Source organism: Vicugna pacos, chromosome X (assembly GCF_048564905.1).
Source record: "Vicugna pacos chromosome X, VicPac4, whole genome shotgun sequence".
Classification (NCBI taxonomy): domain Eukaryota; kingdom Metazoa; phylum Chordata; class Mammalia; order Artiodactyla; family Camelidae; genus Vicugna; species Vicugna pacos.
In genome coordinates, this window is record NC_133023.1 from 80,993,578 (window position 1) to 81,019,377 (window position 25,800).

The window sequence follows — 25,800 nt, forward strand, 5'->3', positions numbered from 1 at the left end:
TAAATCAGGCCTTGGACTTGCCTGGCCTTATGTACTTGACAGCTGCTTGCTATGAATGTCCCATTTCTGGTATATCACAGCACCTTCCCTTATCACTGAGGGAGTTGAGCTGGACAAACAGATATATAGATCATAATGGCTTTTTCCTGCCACTGTACATCAGAAAAATCAGCCCAAATTCCACTTTTCTGGGACTTGCAATCTGGTGGGAGGAGTAGCAGATCTTCTTTGCATTCTGTGTACAAGGTTAGCCTGACAGGAAGTAGAGGGGTCATCTATATTCTGTTGTTTGAAAGATTCTCTTGGCCCAATATGTGCCCCATACAGTATTGCCAGGGCATTACTGGTTGACCCTTCCAAACCTGAAAGTCTGAAGTTTGCCCCCCACACCAGTGACCCCCAGGTTAGACAACAAAAGCATTGCCTCTAGAAAGTCTTTGTTAACATTTTCTTGTTTTCTGAGAAGGAAGAGGTAGAATGAGAAGTTGGTAGGGATATGATTTTTGCCCACAAACCTCCACTAGCACAATACTGATGGCTAATATGTTAATCCTTCTAATTTCCCTTTGAAGGAGACTGGCCATAAAGAACAATAGCCTATTACCAAGAGGCAATTGTAGGAATGCTGAACCAGAAATAGTGCCCTGAAGGGAATTATATGAGTGGTGATGTGGAGTTCACCTAAGACAAAGCTCACAATATACAAGGTGGCCTACTTGTTCTGCTTATCATATTCTAATTCTATTCAACCAGCACTTACTAAGTATCTCCGATGTACAAGTCTGATGAGAACTTCATCTCTCACCCCTGTGCGTCCAATAAAGTCTTCCCTTTTTGGCTGCCTTTAGTAACTCTAGTTTACAGATCAAAAACTATTTGGGAAGAATTACTAAATTGGGTACCTTGCCAGATTATAAATGTTAGGAATACTTTTTTCATTTTAATATGCCCCCAAAGAAATGAGTAGAGTCCTTAGAATATAATTAAACGCCTGTTTGATGACCGGGCCAGACCAGTCACAACTGTAATCTGCATGTTATGCCCAACAATTAGTTGTAGAAGACCACCTTGATCCTCTACCCCTAGAAATTCACAATAGGGGAGTCAGTCTCATTAGCTATCATGCTATATTCCAATATCCATGTAACAACCTACTTGGCCTCCATTACTCCTAACCTTTATAACAGACCACCTCACCCTCACCTACAGGCTCAGCTTCATTGAGACTCTAGGACCAAGCCTTTTCCTAAGTAGGGAAATATAAAGAATTCCATGTCTGCTCTGGCCTAGCATATTAAGATGGAGCCAGCCTTTCTAAACATCACATTCCCAAAACTGTGTAAAATCTTAGCTGTGGATAATAGCCCCATATTCAGCTTTTGCTCAGGCTGTTCTCCAGTTGGACCACTAACCCCAATAGTCCAAATTTTTGTTTCTTTTATATTTTATTTCTCTTGCCTTTTGGCTTTAGATCCTACAGGCCCTGGGTCTGACAACCTGTTTCAAGTCTCTTCTCTAGCTACCATCCTTGACTGGCCCGCTTCACTTCACATTGCATGCCCTCTTTAGTAATTCTGATTACAGTACACCCAAGCCCAGATCTGGGAGGGGGATCTCTTAACCCTCCCAGGCTCCTCTGATAGGCCGGATGTTTAACAGCAAGTCAGCGCATGTCTTCTGGCCCTACCCTAACCTTAACTAGGTTCCAGCGCTGGGATTTTCTCTGTTCTTCCCTAATTCCCACCATCTGGCCTAATCACTGAAACTCAATGTGCTGTGTTTCCTTGGGCCTTGTATCTTCCTTTCTTTAGTCCTCCTGACTGTATCGTGCTCCTGAAATCAGAATCTTCATGATTGGATCTCGCTTTCCAGATGCTCCAGATCCTCTTGGCTCAAATCTCTACCTATTATATGATAATTATATGAGAATTTTCCCCAAGTCATTTAGACAGTTCTAGTAACTCGAGACCTTCTTGCTTTTAATCTTCCCCCAATTTAAACGCCAGTGAGAGACAGTCAAGAACTCATGAATACATATATATTTATTTAATTCATAATATAGCATTTTGGATGGGCTGGGATATTTTAGAGGGATGAGGCTGTGTAATCCGCAGATGCTCAGACTTCTGTCACTAGGAGAGACACTATTGGTCCAGTGCTCCCAGTACAAACAAGCCTGGGATAGAATATTTGATAAAAAATAGTCCAACAATCATCTAATAAATATTCTAGCCAATGACAACAACATACAGCATATGTCTGAAGCTGGCAGACCAGACTGTAAAAGGCAGTTTCACCTGACCTGATGGCAGTCAACCTGGCCAACCTGTAATACACAACCAAGTACAGCCTAATGGCTCTGAGGCTGCAGTTGGCTTCAGGAATTGAAATAATTGTGGGAGTGGTTCTCATCTGTCAGCCTCACATTCTCCATTCTGTAGAAGAAAGGATATCAAATGTTTGAGCTTATCAAAAAGTCCATCCGTGGATTGCTCCATCCAGGTAGTCATATATAAATATGTAAACCATGGAAGCTTAGAAAATTCACCTAGTGTATTTTAGCTGAAAAGAACATATAAGTGATTTTTGCTGCAATTTGAAATTCACTGCATCCAAAGGTATACAATGGAATTACATGATAAAAACACATACAGATGCAGTTACTCTTACTTACAAGTAGCCAGAACTCCAATGTGGCATTAAAATTTCTTTCATAGTCTCAAAACAGGTTTAACTTTATTTTTGTGCTTTCTTCAATAAGACAATATAAAAAGTGGAAATAAGCATAAATTGCAGAGAGAAAGAATAATTTGCTAGCAGAAAAGATTGTAGAATAGGCTGAGGAAAGCAACAACAATGAAAACTTATGGAGTCATCTTCCTTGAATATGTTAAATACAGGTCCTATTCCCTTTGTCCAACTGGGTTTAACTAGAGGTAGTCAATGAATTCTCTGAAGGTACTTGGCGTTGCCAGTATTCTGTGAAAGTCTTAAGTTTACTGAAGTAAGCATCTGGGGCTCACCACACCCCAACTGAGTACTTTGCCACCACGTTGTTTCTTGGAAAGCACTTTTCATTATTTGGCTCAGAAACTTCATTGCTTACCCCAAACCCAGTTTAATTTCCTACTTTATTCAGTAGGCTTAGCTCTGAGTGATTTTTAGCTTTAACCAAAACTTAAATCCACATTCAAAGAACAAAGTTTGAAAAGACTGAAGTTATTGAACAGAATTGTGCCACATGCTCAGACAATTCCCCAAGTTAACTTCTAAAGAGCTTTTGAGGAGGACAACACTGATTTATATGTATCAGTCCTGGGACATTTGCAAAATAGTATCAATACAGCTCGAATGGAGAAGTAACCAAGCTTTTCTGCTCAGGGAAACAACAAACACCAATATGGATATCAGAGTATAACAGGGAAACTTTGATTATTCATTTGTTCATTCATACATTCATGCAATAAACACTAGCCAGGCAACTACTCTGTTCCACATACTATGACAGGTGTTAAAAATAGAACAGCAAAACCAAAAAACACGGCCCCTGCCCTCAAGGTATTCACAGTCCAGTGGCAAAGATGATTCTTACATATTAAACTTCCGTGTGCATAAGAATTACCTGGGAAGCTGGTTAAAAATGTAAAATTCCACCTATATGCCCAGACATTCTAATTGAGTAGATCAGGGGTGGGGTCTAGGAATCAGTTGTTTTAACAAACACCAAAAACGCTTTTAACTGGTGGTCTGAGGACCACACTTTAAAAAACACTGCTATGCAATGTGATTATTGCTGAGAGGGGGGCATGCTCAGGGTGCCATGGGAGCTCCAAAGAGGAGAACATCACCCAGTCTAGGGGTTCAGGAGATAATCTAGTTGAGAGGGGGAAGGCAGACCAGGCTGGAGTCAAAAGTAGGGTGGGGAAATTGAAGCTTTGTCTCAGGGTACTAAAATCTAAAAGGCACAAAAAATGAATGGCAGGGGAGACCCAAGGACAAGGTAGAGAAAACTGAACTGGGGTGGAGGTGGAGTGTTTTGCACTTGTAGCATTTTCACACTATTCCCTTAAGTTTAAGAACGCTTCCTACTGTTTACTCTGGGCATCACTATTGTTAACAACGTCTCTATTCCAGGCCCAGAGAACAACTTCTGTAAACAGTTAAGCTTGCTTAGAGTCATCAGTGTGAGGGAGAAGGTGGCAGAAGATGAAGCTAGGAAACCAAATAGGAACTTAAAAAGCCAAACCTTAAGTAATTGGGACTTTCTACTGAATGCTATGGGAACTAGTGAAAAGCTTTATGAAGGGGGAAAATTCTTGTTTTAAGAATTTAAAGATAGGCCCTAGAGGAGAGACTTAGAAATGAAAGATACACATTTTAAAGCACTGCTACACTGTATTGGGGCTGGGGCTAAGCGGAGGAGATTCATGTTTGTTGCATATTTAACTAAACGCCATACTTAATAGTTAAGGATGCCATACTAATGCCATGCTTAACTAAACGCCAGGTGCTGTGCTAGGCAATTTACATGTGCTATCTTTTTAAATCTTTGCAGCAGCTTTGTGAGGTAGGTACAGAAGAGGAAACAGCGGCTCAGAGAAGTGAAGTACTTCTGGGTCGTACTGCTAGTAAATGGCAGAGGAAATAGATTATTTAAGTCTGAAGGCTAGGATGAGCTTTCCATCACAGCGAGCTATCTCCCAGCACTGCTGAATCTTACCAAGGTTGCTCATTTCCTGATCAGCAGCAAATACATATGCTTTTTAAAACCAAAAAGCTGACTTTGCCACTGGATATGTAAGTTTGAGTCTGCCATCTGATTCTGCATCAGTCTTGCTTTCCATGTTAGGTGTACAAACAATATAAAACTGTTATTTGGGGGATCTATATACTTTGTCTCTCCTACAGACTAGTAAGCCACTTGACAGCAGGGACTGTGTATGATCAATGTCAGCTGCAGCGTGGTACCTGGCATCTAGTAGTTTGTTGAATGAATGAATGAATGAATGAACGTCCACCAAGGTGGGTGGAAGGGAAGAAGGGAGAAGTTTTGGCATTCTTTCAAGGATCCAGTCTGGGGGCTTGTTACAGCTACCACATTGTACAACAATAATATTTTCACAACTCCCAAGAAGTAGACTCCTTGAAGCAGATAAAGCTCCTGGAAAGGAGAAAGCTCTGGTTCTGACATTCCCAATCCCTGCAATGGAACTGACAAAAGCACAGACCATAAAGCTTGATTCCCTTCAATGACAGTGTTAAGGACTGGGTTGAAGTCTGCACCTGCATTTGCCATGAAGGGTTGGCTAAACAAATGAATAGTGTAAACAAGATTGCGAGAGGAATGGTTATTTAACCTGTTTAAGAAAACAAACTATTCTCAGGCATTCTGAAGCACTTCAGAAGTGTTTTATCTGAAAATATAAATACATTTATATGCAAATAGTTTTTGCATCTACAACACTCCATTCTTGCTGATTAAGTAAATAAAGCAGGTTCCTAAAGACCCTCAATTATGCAACTCTTTTTTTTCCCTCCTAATTCTGGTAGCTGTATGTACTTGAGAATAATAAAACTGTATTTCTTTGAAATACTCTGTGACAGAATTTTTTAACAATTCAGGCAAACCTCCTCCATTAGGTAGCATCAATGAAACTGTGCTACATATAACACGTCTACCTGGATTAATTTTCTATCCAGCAATAAATAGCATCGCTTGTGCAATCTTATCTCCCAGTCTCTCCTAATCCAACCTACAGTTCTTCCCACCATTTTTGCCATTATTGCATGTGCATGTGTGTGTGTGACAGGAGGGACAAAGGGAGGGATGAATGGAGGAAGGGGAGAAATGTTGACTAATCTTGATGTTCCTTTTAGGGGACAAAAAAAATGGATGGTATAATTTATTTCCCCTTCTAGTATATTTCTCACTCAAATGAGGAAATTAAAAAGTTTATTATGTATATATAATTATAAAATGAATATATAATATATATTATATATTCATTTTATATATATATTATATATACACATACATGTTTTCTTTATAATAAATCCTTGATTGTAGGTTTTTATAAAAAGCTACATATAACATGGGATCATTTGACACTTCAAAATTCTACTTGGCCAAATTGGCCAGCACTAGAAAGGCTGACATATCCCTGCTTTCCAGCTGGCTAGCCCCTTGTTCAGAGCATCTTTCTACATTATTTACCTGGAATTACCCTAATTCCTTCCAATATCATTTTACTCCTGAATCACTGGGAATTTTTCATTCTCCCAGAACAAGAGGGGCATTCTCCAAATTCCTTCTCCAATGGCTTGAACCCAGACTACTCAGATAATTTGTTCTGAGAAACTCAATATATTAATTCAGATACAAGCTTTAATGCACAAAAATTAAATCTATAATATCTAGTTATTTTGGATGCTTCAAATGAACTTTATTTTGTATCTTGTATATTGGACACTAACTGAGGTTTAGGAGGGGAAGAACTGCTGAACTGAAGAGCCAATGAATTCTATGCTCTCTTGAAACTTAATGGCAAGCTTTCATCCCAGAAACATAAGGGGATTCTTGAGGCCTGCAGTTGCATTCCTGCCGCTCAGGGTAATCAATAAAATCTGGGGCAGGCAAGCCAGACAGGATCATTAGGGATTTGTTCCAGATTGTGAATGTTGGACAAACGGGAAGAATGAAGGTCACGTCAAAAGTATGAAGATGGAGAGAGTTAGCTGGGTCATAGAAAGAAAGCATGTTGTTGTCATAATCCAGAAGGACACCCAGACGCTTCAACTGTGGGGGCACATCCACCAGCATTTCCTTGTTGTTATGTCTCACTACGAAGTTACTATTGCATCGAGAGAAGACCCACGAGGAGGCGTTCTTGCCAATCCATTCATTCTTGGGAGCTGATTTGTAGGCAATGCCAATTGCATACCTGTGATACAGTGCAAAGGAGAGAGAAGTAAGTATTTATTATGACCTGAGTTGTGCTCGACCTCATATAGGATATCTAAGAAGCAGAATACTTATTTCTTCCTTAAACAGTTTATATTTTGATCTAGCACTAGAGCTTTAAAAAAAAGTTAGCAATTAGAATGCTGTAATTCTCAACTCCTAGCTCAGTATATTTTCCATGATTTTATTTTTAAAAAGCTGGCAAATTTTCCTAGGATAGGTTTCCATCACATGCCTTTTGACCTTGACTTTCTGGTATTCTGTTTGTGCTATAGAACTGAATCTCCCAGGAACCTAACAACAGGGGAGAGAAGAGAAAAGAAAAATGGGACCTACTCACCATGTTGAGGAACCCATGACCACCTCCCAGTAGTGGCAGCCACTGTCAATGAATATATTTCCTGCTGCTCCATAGCACCCTGTGCCACTAAACCTCTCTGGGGTATGGCTCTTCTTCAGAGAGCTTTCATCCTTTTCCATCTGCAGTCCATCATTGGAGATTTTCAACTTCTTGTGAGTCATTTTGGGATCCAGTTTAAAGGGTTGGCCTGAAAAAAGTAGAAAAAAGAAAACGCATGGGGAAGTATTTAAGGATTCTATCTTTGTCCTCCAGGACCATCACTACCAGAGGAGCCTCAATATGATGATCATTCTTGAGTCAGTGGTGTTTGGATTACATTAAGGAAGCAGGCCAGAGGCCACTGTTTTCAATAAAATTAAAATAAGCCGCCCCTCTTCATAAAGTGTCAAATTAAAAGAGGGCTCTCAGGGTCTCAGGTTCTCAAATAAATTTTGTACTTTGTTTTATTTCAGTGGGTGGTTTGGGATTTCAGCAGATTTCAGAGGAAGGAGTATGTGATGTGAGACAAAGTGAGGGAACAGATGAGATAATTGCTGCTTGGTGGCAGAACAAAAAAAAGACTGAGAACAACTGAACAACAGGACAATTTTTTGCCCTCTCACTACTGGGAGGTAAATAACATATAACAAGGTAACTTTGTTAGAGTGACTGCTGCATCATTGATAATTAGGGAAAATATTTGTTGTGTAGGATCATTCACAACAAGAACTCCTTATAGTCATATGACAAAACCAGTTAGTTACTAGGAGCCAATGGCTGGGGATGGCAAGAGTTGTATTATACAAAACATGTCCGGTACGTACCATTGGTGAATATAACAGCCACCTCCTACTTTTTCTTTCTTACCCACTTTCACTGTAGAGGCCAGGAAAGCTAAATCCTCACACTTCTAGCCTCCCTTGCTGCTGGGGTAGCTAAGAAGATGGAAGCTAAGTCAGATAGGGTTGGGGAAACTTCTGGGAAAGTGCCAGCTTTCTCAATAAAAGGGATAGCCATCATGTGTGCCAACACTTTCCCTTCTTTCTGTTGTGAAAGGAAATATAACATCTAGAGGTTGCAGTAGCCAGGTCATGACCACGTATCAATAAACCAAAACCAATGGGAGAAGGAGCCTGGGTCTTTTACGACATCACAAAGCTGCTGCACCAGCCCCGAACCACCTACCTTCAAACTTCTTACTATGTGTGAGATAGAGAAAAGTCCTACTGTTAAAGCTGCTAACAAACACTATTTGTTAAGCTAAATTAGCTGTATTTTTCTGTCACTTTAAGTCAAAAGCATTCCTAACAGGTATGGCTTCTCTGTGGTAGCATTTTACCATATTATCACAAATAGTTCTTTTTTACTCAATTGTCCCTCATGCATGGAGGTGGAGTGCAGAGAAAAACTCTTCACTAACAGCCTCCCAAGCCACCAGCTATTTTATGTACATCTCTGTGTCCACATATCTCCCAGGGGCACAAACCAACCCCTGGCCCAAAGCACAAACTCCAACAGTAAAGCTCTTGTACGCAGTGCCTCTGTCTCTCGCACTGCCGTGGGTGCCAGTGTCAGGCTCAGTGTACTCGCTGGCAGGGAGGGAAAACTGATCTATCATTTTGGAATCACCACAACGTACTATTTGTTTTAAGTCGAGTAGGTTCACTGTTCCGGCTGCCTGCTTGGTTTATGGCTTTAACAATGAAGATGTAGCGTGTCCCACTCTGAAGTCCATGAACTGTGTAATGGTTCTGTTTAATGTTGGGCACAATCATCCAGCTATCCACGGAATTATACAGGCCTGCAACGTGGGGAAAGACAAGGATGTTAAGGTAATAGAGACAGGAGGAGAAGCACACTGAAAATTCATCATAAGCTGCCCCCAAAAGTGAATTTCATTTTGTTTTGAGTCCTGGAAGACACAGTGAGATGAACCTCCTCTACTTCTCTTCTCCCACGGAGCTAAGCTTATGCCAGGCTCCTCATTTCTGGTAATTGAATGTAACCACACCACTTCAGTTTGCTGCCAAATAACACAGGAAAAACTTCTATAAAAAATCACAGAATCATCTCTTTTATGAAGTCTTTAGATATTTACCCCAAAGGTCCGATCCTCTGAGATTTGAGTTTGATCTCTTATGATGGATGGAGCAGTTCTGTGCAAAGCACAGTAACATGGAATCTCAGAGGCAAAAGGACATGTAGACACTGTATTTCCCTCATGTTACAAATAGGAAACTAAGATGGGGGGAAGAAAAGTGACTTGCCCAAGGCCACAGATAGATGGTGATGGTACTGAGAGTAGAATCCTGGTCTCTTCAATCTTAGTCCAGTGTTCTCTCCACTACCTCACAATTCATGGAGTGAACATAATGTTCCTTTGTTTCCGCAAAGTAGCAAAGCTTTCAGGGCTTATGATTCAACTCTCTCACCTCATCCTCCAGCTTACTTCCAAAACTAGCTGGGCTCCAAAGTACCACAGAGAAGCCAAGGAGGTGACATAATAAAGTGAAATGTCATCTCCTCACTTGACACTACCCCTTCTTGGTTCTGATTCCAATATTCGTTTGAGGTTGGGTGGTTGAGGAACATGTTACCATCTGGAACCTTCTTCCCTCCCAAGCAGGGAAAGGGATCAGAGATCTAGGTTCCTGCTTTTGAAACTCTTTAGACCATAAACATTGATTTAAACAGAGAAAAACATACATAATTAAAAACATGTATTTGACTTAACTTTTAGTAAAAGAGAGATCGACATTCTAGTCTGAATTATCTAGACTTCTCTCTTCTGTTATCTGCTTTTCAGTCAGTTAACTGCTCTTTAACGATAATTCTACCAGAGGGTGGAAAAGAAAAGGCAGGGAAAATGAGTGGTGAATTTAGTCACTTCTATGCAGCTGTAGCAAAGGGTTTATTGAGGTTGAAAACTGAAAATAATAATAAGTGTTTTGAAAGAGAAATGATCAGGAGGGTTTTAGACCTAATTTGGAGGGGTGGAGGTAGAAAACGTCTAAATTAAAACCAGAAAAAAGAAGCACAATGGAGTGCAAACAGATATGCTACAGAAGGAAGAATTGATGGAGATGTTCAGTGATTCTCATGAAAACACAAAAAAGGATAAGGGTCAGAAACAATGTCTGAGGGCTGTCTATGTACCAATACACACAGTATGAATCATAAACTGTACATTAAATTTTAATACAAAGGAGGAAATATATGATCTTCCAGATATACTTCTAACAATATAAAACAAACTTCACAGTGGAGCACTTTGCAGCCATAAAAAAGAATGAGGAAGATCTCTATAAACTGATATGGAGTTATTTCCAAGATATGCTATTAATTTTAAAAAGCAAATTGCAAAAGAGCATATATAGTATGCTACCTTTTTTTGCAAGAAAGAAAGGCAAATAAGAAAACATACATATATTTTCTTAGATTTACAAAACAGCAATAACGACAGGAAGAAAAATCAGACAATAATGAAGTTGCTACTTACAAGGGACGGGGATGGGGGAAGAAAATTAAAAGAATACAGGAGAGAATGACACTTCTCTGAGTCTACCTTTTGTGTATAGTTTTCCCTTTTGGAAACATATTGTTGTTTTACAAACTCGAAAAATTTAAATGAAGTCAATATGAATGGGAAGAGTAGGGTCTAAAACTGAAGGCAAACAGAAACAAATGAAGCCATGTTAAATATGTGTGTACGTATATTATGTGTATATATGCATATGCACATGCGTGTATGTGTATGTTTCTAGTACCCAGGTCTTGGTCTTTAATAACATTCTCCCACTGAAAGGAACCAGGGTTCCTTAGAAAAATGGCTGATTTCAAGGCTAAGGCAGGATACAGTGAAAATGAGCCTAGAACATTTTGTTATGCTGGAAAGGAAGTGCTCAAAAGAATGATGGGAGACTATAAGGACCCTTGAGTCAGCTTAAAAGGCTCCCACTGGCTAGATGTGAGCAATCTGAGCACCAAAATAAGTAAGGGTGGTAAAGAATTATAAACCATTGAAAAAAGAGAATTCATGAGTCCACACTGATAAGTAGAAAAATAAACGAAAAGTGAGATATTTGCTTACAGTAGAATGCAGAATGTCAGCTTGTCAATGTGGGAGGGAATGCTCAGTTGGAAAATTATCATTTTGCCATCATCAGTGTAAAGATTGGATCAGGTGAGAATTGTTGATTGATGCTAAAACAAGGGTGGGAGTGGAATGGGTTTGATGAGGAAGCAGGGTATTTTCATCATCTTAAAGTATCACTGCACAGATTGCTTATTAGTTGCAAAAGGAAAAATAGTAACTATGCAGAGAAGAAATTAGGCAACACCCTTGATCAGGTGATCAAAATCAGCATCACCAACGAAGGGCAAGTAGACATTGTGTGTCTCCAGACGTGATGTTCTAAAGAGAACACATCTCTTATGTAGTATGCCAACCAGGAATGCATTATCTGAATATAATCACGAGAAAACATCAGAGAAACCCAAAATAAGGAAAAGCATAATAAGTAAATAAAAGAGCACTTTAAAAAATATCAATGTCATTAAAGACAAAGGCTGAGAAAATGTTCCAGATTAGAGGAGGCTAGAAATATGACAATTAAATCCAATACCTGATCCTAGACTATATAGGACAATATTGGATCTTTTAATGTTATAAAGTATATTACTGGGTCAGCTGTCAAGATTGGAATATGAATGGTGGATTAGTTAAAAGTACTGCATCAATGTCAAATCTCTTAAAGTTGGTAACTGTACTGCGGATACATAAGACAATTTCCTTATTCTTAGGAAACACACACTGAAGAATTTAGAGGTGAAAGACCATGATGTATGCAATTAACTCTCAAATGGTTCAGGAAAAAAAATAGAAACAGAGAATGTTGGCAAATGATAAAGGAAATAAGGCAAAATATTAACAATGGGTGAATCTGGGTAAAGAGTATATGGGCATTCTTTGTGCTAGTCTTGCAAACTTTCTGTAATTTTGAAATCATTTCTAAATTTAAAAAAGGTAAATACATGATCCTCTGGGTATCACTGAGACTTGGTGAGATGGCATTTATGACTGAATTATGGTAATGGAAGTGTACACCTTGTTCAAAAGGGAAAGACCACAATATGGAAGCCTATGAACCTGAGTGTAAATGCACAGCAGAGAGCATTTGCATGAGGATCAAAAGAAGGGAAAATAGAAGTTATATCTTTGTGGCAGTATTTTACAGACTGCCTGGCCAGACAGGTTATAGTCAGCACTTTCATAATGCAAAATGTAAAACTGAAACAGGGGAAAGATATGCAGCAATGCGGAAGACTGTCATCCAAACATCTGTTGGAATTCTCATTTAGCTAACAGCATCATCTGCAACATTATTGGCTTGTGATCATTTCAAACCTTACATAAGGTGAGGAGAATGTTTAAAATGAAGGAGGAAGTCTAAAAGGGGTAGGGGTGTGGAATTACTTCTCCAGACAAAATTCTTATCAACAAGGAAGAAATTTCTGGTTAAAGAAAATGTGGAGCTTGACTATTTTAAGATTCTTCATATAGGTGGTATCATGTAGGATTTGTCCTTCTGTGTCTGGCTTATTTCACTTAGCATAATACCCTCCAGGTTCATCCATCTTATTGCACACAGCAGATTTCCTTCTTTTTAAAGGCTTAATAACATTCCATTTTATGTATATACCACATTTTCTTTATCCATTCATCTGTTGATGGACAACTCTTGGTATGTCAATTATACCTCAATAAAGTGGTTTTTAAAAAAGGATAATGTGGGAAAACCCCAAGGGAAAGTAGCTCTCAGAACCAGGGTTCTGTCTAACTGTGGCAGGTCAAACCCACATGAAGGACTGGTATCTTTATGAATATTTATTCCTAGCAAAATAGTTTCAACTTATCTGGGCATTGCCATCCAAAATTTTGCTTCAGGGCCCTGCCCTTGTCCCTGTTCTATTTCACTTTTGGATTAATGATCAGAGGAGGAAGACATAGAAGGGAGGCTGGGAAGGAAAGTAAATATACTCAAAGGCAGAAACTAGATACAAAAGGATTTTGGCAGGGTGGAATGAGGAGTCAGAACTAACCAGATAAAATGTCATAGGAATAAATTCACGGTGATGTAATTCCGTTTAGGCACTCAATCCCATAGGAATAGGATTTGGAATACCGGGGAATTTCAGCTGACTAGATGCTCAGTGAAGACCGTAGTCAATGTGGCTGCTGGAAAGGGTATATGGCAGGGGGGCATCAGCTAACACAAAAGAGCAATAATTCAGCTAACTTCTGCGGTGGTCAGACCACTTTCGAAGTACTTTTTTAAAACTTTTTTTGACAACGCATTTTATAAAGCACTTTGACAAACAGGAGTGTGTCCATAAAAAGGATACCAGGATGGTTAAAGGGTCTGAAACCATGTCACATGAGGAGCAATTCAAAGAACTGAAGATGTTTAGCCTGGAAAAGAGAAAATTTAGAAGGGACATGAAAGCTACCTAAAATTATCTGAAGAACTGTCATGTGAAAGATAGATTAGGTTTGTTAGTGAGGCACAAAGTGGCAGGACTAGGACTAATCGGTAGCTATGGTTTAATTCAAGGAGCATTAAGCTTGAAGTCTGACAGACTTGGGTTCAATTCTTGACGCCATCAGTTTGTAGCTTTGTGACCTTGGACAACTCATTTAACTTGAGCCTCAGTTTCTACAACTATAAAATAGAATTAACATCATCTATTTCATAAGACTAAGTAAGAAGTCATGAGGACCAAATGAGATAAGTATATGGGAGCATTTGTAAATAAAAAAGCCTAATACACATGTAAATTATTTTGTTATTATTATTCACTAGGAGGAAGAATTGGGCCTTTTATAAGGAAGCACTGACAATTATTTATAGCTGCACGCCAACTGAATGGGCTATTTTGTTAGAATTCAGCTACCCATCACTAGAAATATTCGAGATGAGACAGGACAATCACCCACAGGGTATCTGGTAGATGAGAAGATTTGACTAGATGACCTCTTAGATCCCTTCCAATTCTAAGATGCTATGATTCTATTGCTATTAAGAATTATCCTTTAAGCTTTCTTTTCAGAAGCCCACATATCCTTGAAAATAGAGGTGATAGTCTTTTGATCTTTGTCACTTCTTGGACTTGTCAACTCCCAGCAGAACACTGCTGTCCCCACATCAGGAAAGAGAAGCCCAGTTACTGACTTTAAGACTTTCCAGGGCAGGGGACGCAAGTGCAAACAAGTATAGTGAGGAGGCCTTAGTGTTTGTGACCTCATGACCTGAAGAAACACCCAGGAACACAGCTACCAGGGCCAAGTGGCTTAGGTTGGGGCTGTACGAGGCAAGTGTTTTTTAGAGTTTGACCTCAAATGTTCTCTCACCTCCCCACTCTACCATGTGGCCCAGAACTGTCACAAAACAAGAAAAGGACGCCTATCAGGAGGGTTTGGTCAGAAAAACTTCTCTCATGGGGGTCTGTGAAGTCAGACACAGAAGCACAAACACAAGGTAAAAAGAAAATACTAATTTGCAGCTACACAGATGCAAACTTAGGGTGTGAACCAGTTCCAGTCTCGGATCCAGCTTTAATTCTGCTTTCATTTCCACTTCCCCCCAGCACATTGAGGGGAACTTGCAGCTCAAGTTAAGGTCCTATTCTGCCTTGTCTCGCTCCAGTTCATTAGAAAGTGAAACCGTAACATGTGAGCTAAATGACTGCTTTATAAACATCTTTCATTTGGTGGCCCACAGCTATGTTTTTATATTTGGTGTAACTCTTAGAGGAAAGGGAGAAGAGGTAAAGGGAAGAGTGACAGAGGCAGGAGGCTTGTCACCTATTCACTGATACAAACAGTTTTGGTGAAAGAAGTGGTAGTCTTTGAACAGAATGTATTTTACCATGATAATGAAGTGGAAGGAGAGTCAAGGAGAGGGATGTTCACACACATAGAATCAGAAATGGTGGTGGCTTGGCTACCCAGGGACGAATTCTGAGCTGTGATCTGACTGGGGAGAATGGAGTGATATGGATTAACTGAGGAAAGGCTAAAGATTACATAAACAAATGGGAGTGGCCCCAGTGACTGCCCAGCAAGGAAATACACAACTTGCTTGTCACCCATCAGTAAGGTCTTTGCAATACCCTAGGAGTGCTTGCACTGTCTACAAAACACTATACTAAACAACCTAACATGTCTTACAAACACTTGCCTCGTGGCGCCCCGGCCAATCTTGAGCAGCTTACTGCTTCCTTACATTTCCTTATCTCTGGCCACAGGCCCCAACTACACCATGACTTACTGATGAAGTTAGCCTGGCCAGTGAATATGGTGTACTGAAGCTCATAGGAGCTGATGCTGAACTCATCATCCGAGATCCAGTGGACTGTAATGGTGTCATGGGAGGCAGTACAGAGTTCCTCTCGGATAGATGGTGGGTTTGGGGCTGTAAGGAAAGGTGGAAAAGAAGGTAAGGAGAGCACACTCTCTATTCTGGAACTGTACAGTCATTACTGCTGCTGCCCAACCCGACATCTCGTGGAAAGGAGGTTTTCTTAATAAGAAGCTTTAGATTGCACGTACCATACAACCTGCAGCAAAGTGCTGAGACCTCAAGTTCCCCAAAACCACTTTTGCTTCAATGATAAAGATATTTTAGGCAAAGATCTAAGTTATTGAGATGATTGCCCATTGTCTACTCTGCCAGCACAAACACATATGTAGTTATTAGAGCAAAGTGGTCACTTGGTTTTCTTATGTGACCTTCAACCTATTTCTTTCAATTTCAAAAAAGTTTTATTATGTATTTTGGCAGTATTAATATGGGTTAATTGTGTAAAGTAATATGAGTTCCCTCATCTGTAAAATGAGGATGGTAATTACCTCACAGATTCATTGTATGGATCGTGATGCAAAATTAATATAGAGTGTTTGGCATAAAGTAGATGTTCAATAAATGACAGCTATTTTAATATAGCAACAAAGATAACTACAAATACAAAGTTATTGTGTGTGTATATTTTTCTCATGAAATGATCATTCAACAATTCTGAAGGTAGCCAGCATTTTTGACAGTCTAGTTGTATCCCTCATTTTCTACAATTGTCTGCAAGTCAGATATTTCTTATATTTTTCTTCCTAATCTGCTAATTCCTGAATTTCCTTAAAATCATTTGAGTGGTACCTATACCCATGTGAGACATTCTCTAATATTCTTTAATTACCACCCAAGTTCTACCCCTATTGACAAGTGACAATACATTAATGATAGGCTCATAAGGAGAAATCCATTAGCAACTCTAGCTTTTTACCTTTGAGTATGGATGGTACACCCAATCTGCCCCTGGGACTTTTTGACAAATCATCTCTCTTTAGTTCATTACATGAACTAAAACATATTCTATCTAAAAAGACATATGTATTGTTTTAAAGGTTATAAAAGCATCTTCATTATAAATGTTGTCCTTTTCAGATTATTTTAAAGTGAAAGCACCCCCCCCAAAAAAAGAGGATTAAAATAGGAAGGAAAGCACAGCATTTTCACACCTGTTAAATAATCTAACCCCTCCAGCAATTTCTTTTCTCTGGAAAAATCTAAAGCAAAGTTTTCAAAGGCATCATTAAAATTGATGTCTGGAATCAGAACTTGAGAAGATGCAGTTGCCATAGCGACCCTGGAAGAGAGAAAAGTATATCAATATACATCAAAATAGGTTTGCAACCTTTATCTAGTGTTTGATTTCTGGCTTAACAAGGTGAAAATAAATGACTGGTAGGGCTTGATTCACTAAATGAAAAAATATCATATCTTTGCTTTTCCAATGGAAACCATTTAAATTTTAATCATCAGAAACCAATTAAGGGTTATACCATATTTATTCACATATGGTCACCCCTCAAACATACTCCCCCATCCTGTCTTAATTTGGAGAAGTAAATACAGGATTTTTTCCCCTCTGCATCATTTTCCATCTGGCAGGCAGCATAAAAACTAGACCTCTGAAGGCTTGGTAAGGGTGGCTTAGGAGAATTTTTTTCTCCCCCTCTATTTTTTATGCTAATCAACAAGCCAGCATGCTGGGGCTTGGTTAAAACCTCCCCCTACATAGTACACTTTGTTTGATCTTTTATAAGATTTACATTTAACTTTATCATTCTCTAATTATATAATAATATGCTAGCTTTATCTCCCCAACTAATTCTAAGTGTCTCAAGAGCAGGTTTCATATTTTGTAACTCTTATAATCTTCCATGGTCCCTAACACAGTGTTGGACATATAGCAAATAATTGTTGAATGAATCATTGAATGACTAACAACAACAACACAACTGCTCACCTTTATTGAGCATTTAGTATAAGACACCATGCATGTACTTTACATACATTACCTAAGTTACTCCTTACCCTAACCCTGCGTAGTCTATGTTATTTCCATTTTGTAAATGAGACATAGAAAGGTTAAGTAGCTTGCTCAAGGTCAGACAACCAGTAAGGGTGAGGAAAAAAAAGAAATATTAACTGAACCCATGTTCATTGGATTCTAAACTCTATACCCTTAACCATTTAGACAGTTCTTCTTTTTAAAAATAAAATATATTTTTATATATTACAGCAATTCTTAACCATTGTTCCAAATCAGAATTATCTCTGAGCTTTGATCAAAACATACATGTTTAGGCCTTGTGCCAGACCTGAATTAGAACCAGTGAAGATCCTTGAGCATGCAAATAACAGAATGGAAAGAAACATTAATTCGGAAACAATATGCACTTAGGGTGGAGGAAAGAGGCATTGAATGTAGGAAGACCAGAGAGGAAACTTTTATGGTGAACTAGTTGTGGGGATGAGAGTTAAACAAATACATATCCTTATGCACGTATACCCTGCTACACATCTACTGACAATAGCTTTTGGCTGTTTCTGAAGATAGAGGTATTTCAGGAATAAATTTCAGGCGAGGATAAATAAATGAAAGACTAATACAGTGAGAGCCACTGAAGCATTTTAGGCAGAGGAGTGATGTGCTCAAATTTGTTTCAAGAACAATACTCCAGCTGCAGTTGATACACTGGAGGGGGTCAAAACTGGAGGCAGGGAAGATTTTAAGGTGTCTGGGAATGAGCAGAAAGTAATGTGGTGAAAAGGGTGTAAAGAAATAAAACAAAGTTAATTCATAAAACATGAAAACAAACAGCTGACAAATGTATTTAAAAGCCCAATTAAATGAGAAATCAAAGAAATGTAAATTAAAATGAGATCGCATTTAAGATTATAATGACATCGTGGGAGCTTTTTATGCCTATATTAAGTAATGCCTACATGTTTTTCTTAGGACTGAAATTGATTCAACTTTTGGAGGCCAAATTTAGCATTATATCAAAATAGCTTAAAGTGTAAAATTCTTTGACAGCACAGTTCTATTTCATAAATTTTTTTTGATCTGTGATTTTGTTTTTAATTATTGAGCCTTATGATCACATAATTTACAAAATTTGTGCTAATGGTATATCTTCTCTACTTTAATCCTTCTAATGAATTGGCAAAAGCACCACTACCAATCACACATATACAACAGTTCTACAGTTGTATGTGTTTTTGAATAGATGTTTAAAAGGCAATCCTGAATTATAACTTGGTCTGCCTTAGTAAAGAATTCATAAGCAAAGATTGCTACTGTATCTTGTCATGCTGAACTTTAAGAACATCTGATCTTATAGATTATCTCTAAAATGTGAGAAGTGTTAAATATTCTATATTTAGCATTATACATAAACCACACTAAAATATCTTTCATTAAGCAGAAGGCAACATTTTAGATACAGAGAATTTTAATTAAATTGGCCTAATTAAGACCAAAAAGAGAAAGTATACATGGCCAGCATATCTCAGTCCTTGCCTTAACAGGCTAATGAACTTAAAGCGCAGGTAAGTCTTGCTCTGTTCTGTGAGACAGTGAAGGGGTTTCCTCAGTATTTAAATATATGAATATAACCAGTTATATAAATTTAAATATGAACCCAATCTCCTATAGGTCTTGAGATGACATTCACCTCCTCTTACACAAGTCCAATCATCTCTTTAGAAGAGGAAAACAGTGATGGCACTTGTTGAACTGGAATTACTAGAATAATTTAAATCATTCTTTCATCATGTGCTACACAGAAGTTCCTACTTGCAAACTGGATGTTCTGCTCTCTAAGTACTTCACAATTTTTTTTCACTAAGGAAATAACTATATGATATATGCAAAGATACAACTACAAGGGCACTCAACACACTGTGTGCAACACATCTAACAATGGCAACTGAGCTAAGTAATGTCTTATACATCAAAAGATGAAACATTGCAAGGCCACTGGAAATCAGGCTATACAAAAATATCCAATGACAGGGGAAAGTTTGTGATACATCATTAAACTTCAAACATAGGGTAAAATGCAGTATACACAGCATGATCTTTTGTTTGTGATATATATTATATTTATTTATTTATATTTATTTATTTATTATTGTTTTATTTATATATATATATACACACACATATATATACATATATATATATATATGGTATTCCCAAATGTTAACACTGGCTGGAAAGTTAAGGATGAGATAAAAATGACATTGAGGTATGTGTATGTGTGTGTGTGTCTGTGTGTGTCTGTCTTTCTATGTTTAAGCAAAACACATTAGCTATCTCTCAAGGCTTTGATCTCTGTTAGGGATAATACAATAATTGTCATTGTCATTTGTAAGGAGGGGAGGAGGAATAACTCTCCCAGGTAAAATTTCATTTTAACTGAAGTCTTGGTTCTTAATACAATACAATGAATAATGGTGGGGAAGAATTTCAGATCCTATGAGAGATCAGTGAGTAAGATATTTAGTTTGGGTAGGAGATTCTCAAGCCATACCACATAGTTAGCCATCTATTCCACCTACTCCATAGGCTATTCCTAAGCCCACGAAAAGAAGATTTAGATATAGAGTTGGGAATCATCAACAGCTAGATGATAACTGAAGCCCTAGGAGCTATAAGTTTGCAACAGGGAGAATATGTAGTAAGAAAAGACAATAGCTTAAGACAGGATCACAAAGAACAATAGCATTATAGAAATAGGTCAAGGAAGAGTTGCTCACAAAGACAAATGAAACCAGACAGGTAGGAAGAAAACCAGGAGTGTTCTCAAGCTAAGGGCAGAGAATTTTCAAGTAAAAATGGTCAATAGGGACAAATGTTACTAAGAGGCCAAGTAAAATGAAACAATAAGATAAAACAAAGGTGTTCATTTGGTGATCCAGGAAAGAACACTTTCAATAGTACGGTAGTGGCAGAAGACATTTCAGAGAGTTGAAGAGTGAGTGGGCATGATTACATACAGTAGTTTAAATATATGTTTTATCTCTGCTCTCATGAAATCCCACTGAAATGACAGACAAAGGGAAAAAAATCAGAAATCCATAAAGACAAAGAGAACGGAAAAGAGATGTGCGCAAGTAAGAGATTGTCAACAAATGTTTGGAAACTAGAAAGGGATGGATGAGTGGTAACCAACAACAGAGCAGAGAAAGCTGGATCAGGAAGCCAGAAACATCAAGCTGATTTAGTACGACAGATAGTTGAATGTTTGCATGAGGAAGAGCTAGACTGCCAGATTCACTCAACCAGAGACTACCCCTCTCTCATCTGATGCCATACTAAAAGCAGTCTTAAAATCCTTTTCTTGCTTGGCTTCCAAAATAGTTGCAGTCAGACTTATACCCTGAGTCCCCCTCCAGAAGCAGGAGATTGGTGGATTCCTTCCAGGGGTAATTGACCCAAGAGGAAACACCTACGGAACTGACACTTAGGGTACACTCAATAAAAATCTGTATTTTGCTTTATAATCCTATAGCAAATTTCACCAAGAAACAAACTGTTCCCACCCCCTCAGATCTTCCAGTCACCTTTTGGTGCTTAAAATCAAACAGGCAGCAAAAATCTCCCCAAACATCTAGGGAAAGAAAGAAACTAAAACAAACTAACAGAGAAAAGGAACTTGGAGGAAACCAAGACAATGTAAAACAACTTTTTCAATGATCATCAGTATCATCAGGATGATAAACAAATAGTTTGTATACAGAAAGCAAGGACAGAATGCTAAAAAGAAGCGAAGATCAAGAAAGAGCTCTTACAAATAAATACATGAATGCTTAATTTAAAATTTTAATAGAAGGATGAAAAATTAAGGAAACATCTTAGAACAAGAAGACAAAGTCATGGAAAATAGGAGATAAAAGATTTTTTTAAGTTAGAAGGAAAAATTAGGATGCCCAAATGTTGACTAATTAGAGTCCCAGAAAGAGAGGAGAGAAGAGAGGAGGAAATCATTAGCAAATAACAAAAGACTATTTCCCAGAACTGAAAGTCAGTAGTCTTCAGATTGGAAAGACTGATTTAGTGATAAAAGACCCACACCAAGGCATATCTTGGTGAAATTTCAGAAAAAGTGAATTAAAGATAAGAATTTCAAAGCTTCAGATTTTAAAATATAGGTCACATTCAAAAGATCAGGAATCAAAATAGCAGTGGACTTCTCAATACAACACTAGAACTTAGGAGACAATAGAGCTGTGCTTTCAAAATTACAGGGAAAATTTATTTCCAACCTATCAAATTAGAAAATAGATTTTAAGTATTATTTAAACAAAAAATTATCAAAAATTTATTTCCCTTGTGCTTTTTCTTAGGAAGCTATGGGAACATTTTTTTTTCAACAAAATTAAGGGAAAAAATGGTACATGAAGGGGAAATCATGTGGTACCCAATGGAATCCTTAATTAAGAACACAGAGCTGAGAATCTAAGAAGACTAAGTTAGTTGGAATTCGGAGGGCAGAGTACTAGAGAGGAGGAGAAAGCTGCACAGAAAATTCTGGAGACTTTCAGAAGGTTCTCTAATATTCAACAAAATACTGATCAACACACACATGTGAAGAAACTGCCCAATTCCAGAGAAAGAGTTACCCAAAAAGATTAGAGGGAAAAAAACCCTAATGCTCCCACAGGGCCAGGAATAATGTCTGTTTCCACCAGCCAGACCAGAAAGTCTCATGATTCATGGGGCACCCAGTAGAGTACTCAGAAGGGTCTTGCCTCAGTAGTGGGGAAAAATTTCCCCTGGACTAAACACTGCTCTGATACTACCTAACAAATCTAAAAAGCAAGACCTGAAAGGAACAAGCTATTTTTAAGTAATTTAACTGTGTCCTGGAACAAAGTTTAGGGATATTTATAGAGACACAAAAATATACAGCACCCAATAAGATAAAATTCACAATGTTCAGCATCCAATAAAAGATAACCAATAAAAGATGTGCAAAAAAAAAAGAAAAGAAAAGAAAAAAGAAATAACCAGACATGCAAAGAAGCAAGAAAATAAAATCCATCATGAGGAGAAAAAGGCAACTGGTTGAAACTGATACAGAACTGACAAAGATTAGAATTAGACATTAAAGCAATTATTATGACTGTATTCCATATGCTCAAAAATTAGAGGAAAGGCTAAATATGTTAAGTAGATATATGAAAGGTATAAAAAAACTCAAATTGAACTTCTAGAGGTGAAAACTACAATATCTGAGATGAAAAATACATTAGACAGGTTAATTAGGCATTACAGAAGAAAAAGGTTAGTAAGCTTGAAGACATTATCATTAGAAACTATCAAAATGAAACATAGCGAAAAAAAGATGAACAGGGTATCAGTGAGCTGAGGACAACTTCAAGCAGCCTAATATACATATAACTGGAATTCCTGTAAGAGCAAAAGGAGGCAGCATAAAAATATTTGAATAAATAATGGATAAAATTTTACCAAATTCACAGAACTCAATTGTTAATATTTAAAATGGAAAAAAAAATATAAGGATGTCATTTAGAAACATAAAGGTTATGTCAATAGAAACACCTAATAGAACTGAAATTGCTTGGCTTTGTTGTAAAAGTGTAGACTATGGCACTAGACTCCCTAGATTTGAATCCTCCCTCTGCCCCTAAACTAGTTGGTTAGTCTTAGGGGAGTCACATAGCCTCTCTGAGTCTCAGTCTCTCATTTGCAAAATGGGAATAATAATAGTGTCTATCACATAAGGTTTTTGTGAGAGTTAAATGAGTTAATACTTATAAAGGCTTAGAATAATGTCCAGCACAAAGTAAATGTTCAGTATTCTTACTGGAGAGCAGAAACTGGAGATGAGAGGAGATTGCTATTTCTTACAGTTTTACTATTAGCAAAATTTGACTGTTTAACTAGGTACATGTATTACCTTAATATAAATAATTTTAAAGGTTTAAGAAGAGTAAATTAGAGGTGGGGAAGTGAAAAGTCTTTCAAGAGGTTTGCCGTGAAGTGAAGGAGAAAGATATGGCAGTAGCTGGAGTGAATGTGAGGTAGAAGAAGGCTGTGGGTATTATTTTTCAGACAGGAGAGACATGAGTGACTTTAAAAGTGGATGTGAGATCAACTAGAATGGGGTCAAAACTGAAGCTATGGAACAAAGAAGGTATGTGGCCAAAGCACAAATGAAGGGCCATCTCTTCCATTTAACCAGAAGGAAGATGGAAGTAATGGATGTGGATGTCTGTATGTCCAGCAGTTTGGTATGAGAAATTGAGGAATTTACCATTTTATATCTACTACTCTCTCTGTAAAATAGGAGGTAAAGTCACTGGCTGAGCATGAGCAGGAAGGTGGCAGGGCTGGAATTTTGAGTTGACTACAGAAAATCTGTAATAGCCTTTATGGAGACAAGAAAAAAAAGAAAGCTGACCAAAGCAATACAGAAAAATTTCAGATCTGTACTGAGGGCCCAGCTGAGATTAGAAGCCATACATTTATGGTGCAGTAGTACCAATATCTTTGGTTATGTGATTTCCTCCAGCAAGTTTCTGTAACTCAAACCAGGCATGGAAAAGGTGGGAAATGTTGGGCTGATTCAGGGTTGGGATGTTATCAGGTTGGTGTGATATAAAGACAGTGGGGAAAAGGAACTGGGGATATTGAAGAGAAAGTAGCTGAACTGAGAAATGACAGATCCTAAACAGGCTAAAGGAAGAAGTAAAGAGAGTAGGCAGCTGGTAGGTAGGTGTCAGGACTTAGAGGTCTCCATGGTTGAAGAATAGATGTATTGGTAGAAAAACTGACAACTGTAAGTATAGACATTGTAGTTAGAAATTGTGATGTTTTATGATTAAAGTGTAATTTTGAGTGATGGTGAGGTTCAGTTTGTGGGCCATGGAAGTGGGTGGATGAAGTGGAGCAGAGGTGAAGGTTACTGGAGGAGGGGATGGTAAGGAACCAGAAGACAAGATGGCTAGAGTATTAGATGCGTCAACCATGTGGATGTGGCTAACGTTGCACAGAATGATGGTAGAAGCAATAGAAAGGACTACTGTGAACCTGGAGCCAAAAAGTCTTCAGTGAATGAAAGGGAACTATAAAGAAGTCAAAGCTGGCCTAATGAGCCCCTGTAGCTCCTTAAAACCTTGATGACTATACTGAACAATGTTTCACTTTAGATCTTGGATTCTTAGTAAATGATGTATAGACAGGCTTGAAAGGATCCACAAGTCCTCTGAAATTGTATGCAAAATTCTATGTCTATATATCTAACACACATTTTTCCTCCTCAGGAAGCGGATTCATAATTTTCATCACATTTTCAAAGGGGTGGCTGATTAAGTAAAAGCCTAAGAATTATTGCTGTAAAGGATTTATGTGAGGAATAGTTCAATGAAAACAATAGAAATTGCATGTAGGTTTAGGAAGGGAGTGCAGCTATCTATGTGGCTGAAAGTTTCTCTGCCCCTCCACCAACACCAACAGAAGGCTCCAGGCCTGAGTGGGCAGTGGAGAGCTCTGGCATGGCTAGGGCACATGGTCGGCTGTGCATGAGGACCAGAAGGCCACAGAGACAGAGAGAAGGGTGCTGGACACCCACAGGACAATCTACCACATTGAGACTTAGTGACTAGCCAGCTAGGAAAAGCATCAGGTGGCAGCTGCCCTGTACATGCCTGAACAGAATTAAGTGACTTTAAGTTGGCCCCTTTTCGTAAGAGTAGGCATGCCCAAAGAACATAAGGATCTCACCTCTCGGCAATATTTTTTGCAGACTGGAGAAACCGTGCCTGGTCATTTTCTTTCAGGATGTGCTCGGCTTGGTTGATGAGGACTGTTGACCGTTCAAGACACTGGCGACAATTTGCAACCTGCTGTGCTAACTTTCTCAGTTTCATAACCTTAGAGGAATTAGCAAAAGAAAAATAAGAACATATCCATTGTTTAATTAAAAACGATAAAACAACATGAAGGAGATCTGCTGCAGTGACTCTAAAAATAAGACCTATTAATATGCCATGGTCCCTGTCCTAATCACTCGCCTTCTCACCCAACCCCCCGTGCCTGTTTTGCCAACCCCTTCTTCCACCTA

At 38.3% G+C, this 25,800-nt stretch overlaps 1 protein-coding gene across 1 annotated transcript in view; it reads right to left on the bottom strand.

Annotated features, from left to right (window-relative positions):
* Positions 1–2,024: 2,024 nt before the first annotated feature.
* The window catches only part of MID2 (midline 2), a 25,953-nt gene continuing 2,177 nt past the window's right edge, over positions 2,025–25,800 (bottom strand). Inside the window, exons 3-8 of the mRNA XM_072955922.1 lie at positions 25,461–25,609; positions 16,876–17,003; positions 15,632–15,775; positions 8,941–9,102; positions 7,302–7,509; positions 2,025–6,941 (exon numbers count right to left, since the gene is read on the bottom strand). Coding sequence (XP_072812023.1) covers positions 6,539–6,941; positions 7,302–7,509; positions 8,941–9,102; positions 15,632–15,775; positions 16,876–17,003; positions 25,461–25,609 — 1,194 coding nt within the window. The 3' untranslated portion in view covers positions 2,025–6,538. The remainder of the gene's footprint in view (positions 6,942–7,301; positions 7,510–8,940; positions 9,103–15,631; positions 15,776–16,875; positions 17,004–25,460; positions 25,610–25,800) is intronic.